The following is a 12,114-nucleotide window of genomic DNA, read 5'->3' as shown; positions in this document are numbered from 1 at the left end:
AATGGTGAAACTAAGCGGCACCCACAGATGACTGAATAAATCATTCTACTAAAGACAACCCAGTGTACTGGCCATGGATATATAACTTCTCTCGCTGAAGTGCAGAAAAAGGGAAGCTGGACGAACGGCATCTGTAATGGTCTCGTGTCCCACGCATGCGGTGACCCAAGTCCTTTCATTATTATGCAAACAACACCGCTTGCCGCAATATCCTCAACAAACATCGTAGCCACCCTCAAACACCACCACCACCACCACAACAGCGACAAGCTTAAGAACTCGCATGCAAAAGGGTAGAGAACAGCCTCGCGAGCGGGAAAAGAAAGACTACATGGGCTGAGACAGAGGCGACCACTTAGGCCCCTGGAAGGATTGACGCCGTCTGCAGCTCTGCCAAGGAAAGATTGACAGGCAGTAATGCACGGCGCTGTAAAAAAAAAAAATAACGAGGGAGGGAGAAAAAAAGAGAGAGAAAGAGCGGGCTGTGTGCGAGCATCTTAGCGAAAACGCGCACAACAAGCTTTGGCTTAGAGGAGAATATGAAAAGCCCCCGGCGCTGAAGGCCAACAGAACGAGTGCGTCGGCGTCCTTGAGGCCGATATAATGCTCCTTCTTCTCTGCTGCACTGCCGCCCCAAGTCTCCCCTCCGTATTCTCTCCATTTGTCCGCTACGAGCCGGGACCACGTGGTATGACTGGAACCTCGGCCTTAGCGACACGGAGTATTCCTCATTCCGAAGGCCACCTGAGGATTAGCGTTTTGACCGCAGCTCAGACATGCTCGCTAGCACGCGCGGCCGAGTTGCGAGAGAGATTCAGGGTCGTTTCTTGGACCACGGGCAACGCCATTCCTGCCTGTGTCTTCCTTGTATTTTTTACGTTTTTTTTTTCTTTTGTTTTCTGTGCTGTAGTGTTTCCCCTGTTTCTTCCTCATTTCGGTGTTCGAAGTATACTCGCCCTCGTGTTTACACTTCCGGTTTGTTTTCTTTCACAGCAAAGGCGTCTCTTTCTCGCAGTTCACTTGATTACCCGGCTGGTGGCGAAACATTAATCTTCACGTGCTTTGGGGAGTCATATGTCTAATGTGAGAAATGGAGTTACCCTTCTCAATATACTTCCAGCGGCTGATCGCTGTACTGTTTTCACTTTGTTAGCTGCTACAGACAGCGCGACAAACATAACCTTTAGCACTTACGCACCGGCGTTTAAGTGTCGCCAGGACAACCTGGATGGCCCCGGCAAACGAGCTGCCTTAATTTCCATATTGCTTGGGCATTAAAAAAAACCCACACCTGCGAAAGTACACCAGCCAATTGTGCAGTGAAGTTTACTATCTTGCGGATTTTAAGAACGTAATTACAGCCCGTCGATATTGTGATGTTGTCCTTTTATCTCATACGTGCCAATGAAGCGTCCTTCATTTGCTCGGTTACCTTTTTGTAATATTTATTTTACAGCGTAGCTGTGAATCTCTCGGTGGTCGGAATGTTTTGTATCCGTTCGTGAACAAAAATTATCATCATCAGCAATGGCTCATAAAAACCCCCTTAAGCAAGCAAAAAAATTGACCCATCCCCCTTGTAATGCACAGGCTACAAGCACTCAGCAAAGGGAAGTGAATAGTGAGCACATTTATTGTAATCACGCATTCAATGCATAGAACATAGTTCGTTTCAATAAAAAATAAGCTCAAAACAAGCGTCTACCATTATCGACAAAGGCACATGCCCCCGTAAACACTGGCTCATACCCCCGTAAAGCAAAGGCTACAGGCGCTGAGCAAAATGAAGCGAACAGTGCATGCGTTCATTGAAACCACCCATACAACACACACAAGAGCATACGTTTTAATAAAAGACAAGCTCAAAACAAGCATCCCAACCAACAATAAAGCATTGCATGCACCTCTCAGCAGTCGTACTGATGGTTCTGCAACAGCTTCGCTGGACATCTGCTATTGCTATGCCAGCATGGCAAGTCGCTTTTTTTTTCTGTGTGTGTGTGTGTAATGAAAGCGCATGTTGCTCATTCAGAGAAGTTGCAGTGTCCATTTCAGGTTCGTTATTCGCAGACTTGAAATATTAGTCGAATCTGTCAATCGCAGTGCACGAAATAGACTTGCTGGACACCTTCACGAAAACGAAATAAACAAAAAATTATCCTGCCTATTGCATGACATGTGTGCTCAGCAGGGCTACGTTCAATGTTTGCAAGTGTTTACAACGCCATAGGTACGACCGTGAAGTGTGTCAGTGAACCACGCAATTTTAATACTTACATGTACTGTTCTCAGTGACAATCATTACTCTTTCGGTCATGTCATTTTCCCTGCTCTCAACTCACAAAATAAAGCAGGTTAGATCGCAATAGCACTGCTAAAAATTGTTGCGCTTTTTCTAAATTTACGAGCAGTTCATCTACCTCAATTACCTGGTTGATGACATAGATGTGATCCATTGTAGCATATCTCCGTCTTCTTCACGACTTTTACAGTTGATCTTAATAAATGCAGCCCTGCTTGTCAGGTAATGTGGGTCCTATTTTTGTTCCCGTTGCGTCGACATCCAGCTGAAAAAGCTGGCTATGGCTCTTATTAGAACTTCTCTGAAGTTACTGAAACTTGGACCTAAAGAAATTCCGGCTTCTTTACTGCACCTATTTTGCTACCATGGTCATCATTGCGATGTTGCGTTCTGAAACTCGGAGTTAAATATTGAACAACTGTGAGCTAAGAACTCAAAAAATTTTTTTACGTATATTAAGAAGGCATTTTCGTGTTCTAATAGAAAAAAATTTTCCCGTGTCTTTCTGAGAAAAAAATCGGTTGCTCACAGTGTTCAGACTAAATGACAATATCACACTATACTAATCAACTTTCATTTCGTTTGTTACTTTTTATAGCTTTTTCACTTACGTCCTCGTAGCTTAACAAATATGTAGGTCGGCTACGTCTAAAGCAACTGCTCAATATCTAATACATACCATTAATATTGGGGAGGGGAAGAACGTTATGCCTACTAAATGAAGAAACGTCTTGCCGTTTTCTGTAGGATGTATGGTAACGTAGCCCTTTATTTGAATATTTCCAGTAGGCTTCCCGTGTAGTTAGAATGCTTAGGTGGTTTCACATAAGGCAGCCGCACTTTCATCAATTCAGAAATTAATTGTTATAGGAAGCGTTCTACAAATATATTGCTACACTAATAAGGCATAGAACTTCTGACGCAACCGAGTTACAGAAGGACTTAATTAAAACAACCGCGAGAAGCAACACCATCACACAGAGTTGTGCGCTATTTGAGGCATTCTACCAAAGGTACTACCACTGTGCTTTAGCGATGCGTAAATTCGGATCTGAACAATGACACTTACAAGCAGCCTTTAAGGAACAGACTCAAAGCGGCTATTCACGTGTGGATCTTACAAACCATAAGCTGCCCAAGAATTCCAGAGGAGCCACACGTTACGTAATGCCCTTTGACAATGCAGTCGTTGTACGCAACGCGGCCACGAAAGCAGGCATTCGCCTCCTGTTGAAATCCCGTTGAATGTGCCCCGGCCCATGACTAGCGTTTCGTAAGAGAACAAGTGCTACCACCTAGAGCAGGGAATATGTGTTTGCTAAGGCGCAGGCAAACACGTTCGTTCTGCACGCTTTCTTCGGCACAATATATAGATCTTTGAGCCGCCTAGTGTGTGCGGGTTAGCGCAAATCTCTTGATGTCAACGTGAACAGTCTTTAACTTCAACGATTCGGGCACGGGAGGTACCATTCAGTCGCAATGTGTTTTTCTCTCTTGCCAAAATCACATTTTAATCTGGAGGTTAACGCTGCAATTTTGGAGAAATATATTGCATATTGTTTTTCTTGGCGTGCGCTCTTTTCTTGTTATTGGTTTATTTCAGCTACTTTATCTTTTTGGACGAAAGCAAGTTGTTTAATCTCATCTTCCACTTCTTCCTTCTTAATTGAACAAGAGAATAAAAACTGATTTTGTAGGCTCTAAGTTGTTGCCAGTGACAAGTAATTGCTTAGTTCGTCAGCTTCTGCTCATCTAACACATACATGGATTTTAATTATTATTATTTTTACCCTTCGCAGGTGCATCACAAAGGCGTACAAGAAGCCGCATAGTGCTTTTTAAGGCTGGCCCCTTGCGTTCCTGACCAGGAGAAGCGATGGAGCTGCACGTTGACCCGGAGCTGCCCGCTGTAAATACGCACGTCGGCGCACTTGGAACCAACCTCACTGCCCAGAACCAAGCACCATTTTTGCTGAACTCCATCCTAGCAGACGAGTCATCCGGTACCTTGCGCTTTGTGCCGTCTGCAGAAGCCGCCGCCGCCGCCGCTTCCGCATCTATAGGTGGCGTAGAGGGCGGCCAGTCGACATCACCCACCTACATCAGTCTAGAAGTGCACTACACGCTGCTTCTCATCATCATGGTGTCAAGCGTCGCCGTCAACGGCCTCGTGTTCGTCCTCTTCTACCAGCGCCCGTCGGTGCGCATGACGTCCAACAAGTTCGTCCTGAACATGGCGATAGTGCACCTCCTTCAAACTTTCATTGTGCTGCCGTTCGTATTCGTGTCAATCATGTTCCAGGAGTGGATTTTCGGCGATATTTGGTGCAAGATACATGGCACAGTGTCTGTGTGCCTGACCATGGCCAGTGTCTTCTCAATCCTGCTCATAGCCGTCGATCGGAACTGTGCCGTCAATAGCCCACTGCACTACTCAATGACCATCACTAAGAAGCGCACGAGTGGGCTCATCGTCTCAACGTGGGTCTTTGCTGTGCTCGTTTCGCTGCCACCACTCGTAGGAGTTTCGGATATCCAGTACCAAGAAAGCTGGGCCATGTGTACCGTCACGTGGTACGACACTGGTCTGCTTACCATTTCTTATTCGTGTGTCCTCTGCGTCGTGGGCTTCCTGCTGCCTTTCGTCCGGATCACGTGGATCTACGCGTCCATGTTTCGCGCCGCTCGACGCAACAGCGCTCGTGCCCGGCTTCACAACATAAACACCAGTAGCAATGAGATGAGCCCGCCCTCGTCGGCGGGACTGGACGGCGGAGGCCACCCACCTCTATATGTGCACAGGCGAGCGGCCTGGTCCAAACGAACGTCTTCGCTGAGCCAGGCGTCTTCGCTGTTCGGCGACGAGTGGAAAGCCGTGCGCACGGGCGTCCTGGTTGTGGTCTCTTTCACGGCTTGCTTCCTTCCATTCTTCTCCATGACCTTGGTGGAGCCACATGCGCGAACACGCAAGACCGCCCTGAGGAACCTGCCAGCTATCTCGATGTTATTCCTCTTCTGCTCCTCTCTCATCAGTCCCTACCTGTACGTCATCAGAAACAAGGCGATGCGCAAGCATGTGCGCAAGATGTTCACCTGCTTAAAGCGCAAGCCAAGCTTCTTCTCTCCACGTGGCTACCACTACAGTCACCAGAGTCCGCCGCAGGAGCGAAAGTGCTCCGAAGACATTAGGGTGCCCGGAAGCACAGCCTCTCTACGTTCTGGCGGCAGCGTGGACTACCAGAGGCCCTTGGTGACGCACTCCCTCTACCAGAACAAGTCGGGCGACTGGAGGATTGTCAGCGTCACCACGGAGCCAAGGCGACCCCCTTCTCGCCGGTCGTCCCTTATCTCGCAGCAGCCACTGTGCGTGGACGATATGGCACAACAGCAGCAACAGCAACTCCAGCAAGAGCAGTCGTACTACCACCACAAGTGCGGGCCCGGGCTACGCGGCGCTGCCATCAGGAACGGCTTCTACAGGCGAGCTTCCCTTGACAGCTCCAAGATCATGTGCGCGCGATATCCTAGCGCGCTCGAGAGAGATCCCGAAATCACATCCGTGAAGTCAACCAGTGGCTCAGGTGGTGATCGGAGCATGTCCTTCCGCATTCGTGGCCGCTTCGCCAACCGGGAAGAGTCGACCGAGACATGTGACACGTCCTGCAACAGCAGCTACAGTCAGGAGGAATGGGGCCGACACTTCATCGACTCCTCGCAGCACAGGAGAGCAAGCAATGCTAGGCGCGAGTCACAGAGTAGCGTATCTGCTATAGTCGAAAGTGTCGAAGTATACCCAACACCTCCTGCTTCTGACAGCATCGCGCATGTACACCATTACGGCAGCACTTCCTCCGCATCGGCCGCTTCTGCAGCGGCTGGATACACTTGCCGACCGGTCCTGAAACGTGGCCGCTCCTTCGCCTTTGACGAGCACGAAATGAATGTAGCCTTTCCCCCGCAAAGGATTTCCCAGTCCGGGGGACTTCGGAAGTCCCGCTTTGCCGTGGCGAGGAACTCTCCAAAGCATGGCTCCAGCGATACCACTACTACCACACTGGAATCATTGACGTCGACGGAGTCGCAAGACCTTCCCATCATCGCGTCTCCCCGCGCCATGTCACCCACGTCGAACGCACCGTACCACTATCCGCCCACGCCATTCATGCACCCGCATCATCACTCAACGTCCCAGGGTTATGCCTCAGCACCTCTTCCCTGCAGCATAGCCCTTCAGCAGCAACAGCAGCACACCCAGTTGCCCGCCGAGTGTCAGGATCGAAGGGACTCTGGCTTTGAGGACACTATGTTGGGGAGGTGTGACATTTGTGAAACAATAGTGAACGAAAGTGGCTCTATCAAGGCGGTGAAGTTTGTAGAGCAAGTATAGTTACTATACAAAGAAAACTACTCTTTGGACGCCGAATTTTTGTCACTGGTCTGAGTCATTGAGACTAAGGCAAACATCGCCTTAGAGATGGAATGTTGAGCTGGCGTCTGGTTACTACCGCCACGCAAGGTTTCCAGCCTGTCACATGACACGTCTATTCGCTGTGAATGCCTAGCCAAACATTTAAGGCCAACCGGTTCCATGTTCCGGTGCAGCGGTAGCTGCATATCAGGTGTCAAATATTATATGTTTACGGGAAACACCAATCCCCATCGCTAAGAAGCTGACAAATAAATTCACAAATGGCTATATAGGTAATGATAAATGAGAAAACAATTATTAACGCGTTCAAGGCAGCAAGTTAATTTTTTCCATATTTTCAAGATTTGTCATAATTAGCACAGCAGAACAGATAAAATTTGAAAATCCCCAATATTAACAGCTGTTTATTACTAGTTCAAAGGTGACAGTAGAAAGTTCGTGTATGCAGCTTCGCGACACCTGTTTAGAAGTACAGATAATGGTTATGAAATATTTTGGCCCTCAAAGCAAGGGTATGTAAACCGTATGGATAAGCTTAATTTCTCTTCATATCATGGCGCGAACAATCGCCATGCTTGAGCGCTATTTAAGATGTACCACAACTTCCGAAAAGAGACATTGAAATGAGCCATCTATGTAATGGCTGTGTGCGGGACTTCCACACCTTGAGACTCATCCATCGGACAGACCTGCAAGTTCGAAGAGGACCTATGCGATTGCGGGACATTTTTTTTTACCGAATTGTGAGAGTTATAGTGCTGTGTGTAAACCTTGATTGTTTCAGTACGGAACTCAAGAAGGACATGAAAGCAAGTTCGCTTGGTCTGTCACAATCCCGTGATGCATTTCAAGAGATGATGTGCCTAAAGCGCCCAGTGTAAAATGCTACGTTGATAATATTTGTTCATATTTTGCGAAGCTGTGCTACAAAGTTTATGAATGTTGTTGCGAACGCGCACTCAGTGGAAACTGTTTCTTACAGTCACGAGCATAATGACCCAAAACTCAATGTATAGGAAGATATGGCGTGATATTTTATTGCTACTACATTGCTATTGTTGCAATGTTTGCGTGTACTAAACGAGAGGTTACTGCCGATGAACTTTTACTGTGCACGGAATATTTGAATAATTTTACCAGATTTCTAACTTTATTTTGTAATTAAGCTCAAGTCATTATCAAGATTATTTCATCTTTCTTTGCGTTTAAAATCAAACTTTTCTAGTAATCGGGAACGTGCGAGCACGCCACAACATCTTTAAAGGGCTGTTCTTCTTTAAAATTGCTATCTAAAACATATACCTGAAGTTTTGCATATGACATCCAATTTTTTTTTTCATTTGTATTCAGGTGTGGTGCAAATATATTTATTGTGCGCTTAAGGCCATATACAAAACATTGACAAATTATAACATGATCAGCGCGAAAGTTTTCTTGTGTAATTATGGAATATAAAAGAAAACTACATAAAAGTGTAATTTTCAAATAATTTTGTTAGAAAAATTCGCAGGAGGGAGCATTTTTGAGGATGGATAGCTTTAAATAAAATAATGGCTATAATTATTAACTAGGTAATGGGTGACCTGTGCGGCACCATCATTTTTTCTTTGAGTTTGGTTGCTGAAAGCCACAAAGCCCCACTCAAATTCCGCTTCTACTTAAACTGTAACTAGAACTGGGCCTCATGTGCTGACCTGTGTTATGCAAGGCTGATATTGGTGAACCTGTCAATATGATATAAGAGAATGTGTTTAAGGACAACAGGGTGACATACCAGTCTCTTACAGCATAGGTGTCTGTGGCTTTTATGTGCGCATGCCGGTTTTGCCTGTAACCAAACGGTAAACGCCAAGTTGTTCTGAGACCTGCGTTACGCTACATGAAACTTTCGTCTTTCGTAGCATTCCACTGCAAGTCGCTTGAGCCACATTGTTTTCTAGCACCTGTGATTGTACATAAATCTAAACAGCGTGTAATTGCTTCACGCGATAAACTGTTACTAGTTGTGTCCTCGCCATGCTTCGGCACGATATGATTTTGTGTCTGCTATTTAGGATCTTTGTTTTTTTCGGTAATTAAGTTTTGTAAAAACGTTTATCCGTTGTTTGTCTTGCATGTGACGTAATCTGTACTCAGCACTTTGTCCCTCTTCAGTAGTGCAGCTAACGAATGTGTACGTTTCTTGCCACGTAGACATTGCCTTTTATGGTGATTGAAGTGTCGGTGCCCCCTTGATTTTATGTGTGCGTTTTGCGTGAAATAGCCGATTGCACATGCTCATTGGTCAGTCACTAACCTAACGATAATCTTTCTGCGCAATTGCAAGATGAGGCATGCGAGGTATTTGACATATTACTCGCAAATAGCGCCGATCTGTTGTCTTCCGAGTTTCATAATCGTTGCAGGTTTTCTCATGTTACTCTGACGAAACTTACAAGGCCTATATCCTAAAAAAAGTGATGACCCGTCACACAAAAGTATTTGAGAGGAAATAAACCATAAGGACGACGTTCATTATTGAATTGACAAATGACTGCCAAATCTGTTAGGATTTTCACCCGGAGTTGCAAACATTGTAAACTCCTAAGTCTCCAAATATCACACACCGAAACAAGAAGGACAAAGTAAAGGTCGCCTAATCGAATAGTAAAGTCTTAATGGCTGTTTCAGAAAAGTTATTCCACCGAATTTGACGCTACTGACTTTCTTAGTAATGGGTATTCTGGAAAGCTTGAATTCGCACTGCACGAGTTTTGATGCCTCTTCTTCTTTGCTAATGACCAGAAAGTGGCTGTAACCAAACTGCAGTAAAAAAGTCACAGTAACTGTACAACTGGGTTGAGATGCAGTTTATTGCCAAGATACACCGAAGCAAGGCTCTTGCCACACTATGAAAATTTTTTACGGCAGGGACGTCACCAACGAGCACAAGTGCCGAAGCGACTAACCGAATGTTCCAATTTGGGCCACGGTCCTTGCACTGCTTAACGCGTGAGGCTGCTGCTCTACGAAGAAGGGGCCAAATTTGCCACTCACTGCCGCAATGTTCACGAGCTTTAGCTGTTCATTTCTTTCGATGTTTAGATGTTGTTCACCATGATAACCCTATTTATCTGTGTAAAAAAAGCACATCATTCTTGTCTTGTTTTGTCTAGTACATGTGAGTGAAAGACACAGAGTGACATACACGTCAAAGATTGACCACGGTTGAACGGATGAAAGACTCAAGATAGAGAGTGCGTGACCAAACATCACTTGTTTGTTTCTGCACAAAGAAAGAATTTATTGCTTGGAGACTTCCAACAAGCGGGGATTTACATGTTCATAGCCACCGCGGGAGCCAATTTTATGAAGCAGAAAACAGCTGGGAAGTTATCACTGGTCACAAGAATAGCAGCAATTGCTGCTGCTGTTCTGGGTGTTGCGACAAAAAAAAGTATTAATGAAAAGGAAACACCCAATGTCTATTTTTATTTTTTCTGGCCTAAATATAATATAATTCTAATGTGGAATTTACTCTTTCAAACTGGCGGCATAGGAAGGCACGTCTGTATTAATTTTCTATTACACTTAGAAACCCCTGCTTTGTACCTGTTATGGGAGCAGGTTCATATACAACCGCCGCCAGCATATGAACATTGCAGCGCCCTATTGCCCGGTAATGATATTCAGAACAACTTCTTAGGAGCAAGATATTACAGGGATCGTATTTACAAATGTAACTGCGGCCTGACTATTCTATTTACATTTTCTTTTTACTTCCTCGAGAATAGTATTTTGACAATCGAATCAAGCTACCAGTACGAAGAAATGAACTATTTACAAGAAATGTATTTATAGAAAGCTATCAAAAATTGCAAAGGTGTTGATAAGAGCCGTACTCATAGCCTTCCCTAAAATATGCTAGCTTCATGCATAGTTATGAAGAAGTGAAACGCAAATGTGTTCCCTTGCCCGTTCACTGAATAATTAGGTTGAGTCACTCGTGTGCCCGTTGTGTTATATTTTTTTTCTTTGAGTTACTTTGAATGTGCTCGCATAGAATGTGCGTAACCAGTGCGAACTGCTGTCGGTATTTAGCGATATTGAATGTCGTTGTCCGTGTCATTCCTTCTCCGGTAAAACGTTTCTTGTCTTTTTCTGGAACCTGAAATGACTATTGCGGAGTCGCTATTGTACGAGACGCGTCTGGTTTTTGCTTTTTGCGCGCTGGACTGGGAACGGTTTCACGACAGATGGTGCCAGTTGAATATTTACAGTTTATACACATGCCACGTGTTTTTTCGAAGTTTTGACGACACAATAAATGTATTTGTTTTGAATGTTTGTCCTTGCTGTATTCCTGACTCCTGAGTTCTTTGCCTTTTTTTGTGCCATCCCAATGGGAGTTGTCTCATGCTTAACTTAATGACTTAGCCGTAACTAAGGTACACGTTTAAAGAATATAGTCAGTGCCTCACGCATGCTGAGCTCAGTCGGGAGGTGAAAGGGTGCAGTGCAGTGTATCTGCATCTGAATTATTGGCCAAATATATTTAAAAGGCAAGGTCGTTCGATCCTGCATGGGTATAAATTTTTCTATTTTACCAGGAAATCTTTATTTGTGGCCTGACAATTTTTGCATGCGAGACTACTCAAAAACGTATTGCTAGAAAACCGTATTACTAAGAAAATTATTATTGAGCTTCAGAATGTTGTAGAGCGCGTTCAAATGCTAATAAAATGTGTCGAAAAACATATTTACACCATAGTTCACATTCTAGTTACTAAAATTAAGCACGATGTGCAGAGCAGTCCTTAAGTCATTTTTTCGTCTTCAAGCGTTATCTTGTGGTATCAGTAAATGTTCAATCAAACCAACTTCACAAAAACGAAGGAGAGCCACATGAAGGACCAAAGCAACTTGCGTTGCTTACTCAGAAATACTTGTTCCTGAAACTTTTCAACGAGTCCTGAAACGCTTTCGACATCTCAGCACTTGAAGCTTAGATTAGTAGTAGTTGCCCCTATTGCCTTAACAATGAAGCGCTTTAAAGAATGAAATATGTCAACATTCCTTAGAGGGCCATGAAAAAGATCATTTTCTGAAGCGTCGTGTATTATGTTCTTCATGGGACGACGTGTAGATGTGGCCTTCTTCAGCAGGGAGGTGTACAGATCCTGATTATTATTGGTAATTTCACAACTCACCACCAGAAAAAAGTAAGTTACCACCAATCTCAACAAAATGTATGATAAGAAACGCATAAGAAGCTTGAAACTGAGTTTACCGGCATTTGTGAAAAGACAGTGAAATCATTTATTTAAAGAATGCCAGAGCGCTTCATCAAAACCAGCACAGCAAACTGCGGTTAAGCACACGATCCGAGGCCACGTATAGAGGA

General features: G+C 44.8%; 1 protein-coding gene across 1 annotated transcript in view; it reads left to right on the top strand.

Annotated features, from left to right (window-relative positions):
• LOC142575870 (uncharacterized) overlaps positions 1-11,021 on the top strand; it is a 44,521-nt gene extending 33,500 nt beyond the window's left edge. The window contains exon 2 of the mRNA XM_075685599.1: positions 4,102-11,021. Coding sequence (XP_075541714.1) covers positions 4,179-6,689 — 2,511 coding nt within the window. The 5' untranslated portion in view covers positions 4,102-4,178 and the 3' untranslated portion in view covers positions 6,690-11,021. The remainder of the gene's footprint in view (positions 1-4,101) is intronic.
• Positions 11,022-12,114: the final 1,093 nt, after the last annotated feature.

The sequence above is a fragment of the Dermacentor variabilis genome, chromosome 3, assembly GCF_050947875.1.
Source record: "Dermacentor variabilis isolate Ectoservices chromosome 3, ASM5094787v1, whole genome shotgun sequence".
Lineage (NCBI taxonomy): Eukaryota > Metazoa > Arthropoda > Arachnida > Ixodida > Ixodidae > Dermacentor > Dermacentor variabilis.
Note: the sequence above shows the minus strand (reverse complement) of the source record. Positions and strands in the feature narration are given on the sequence as shown.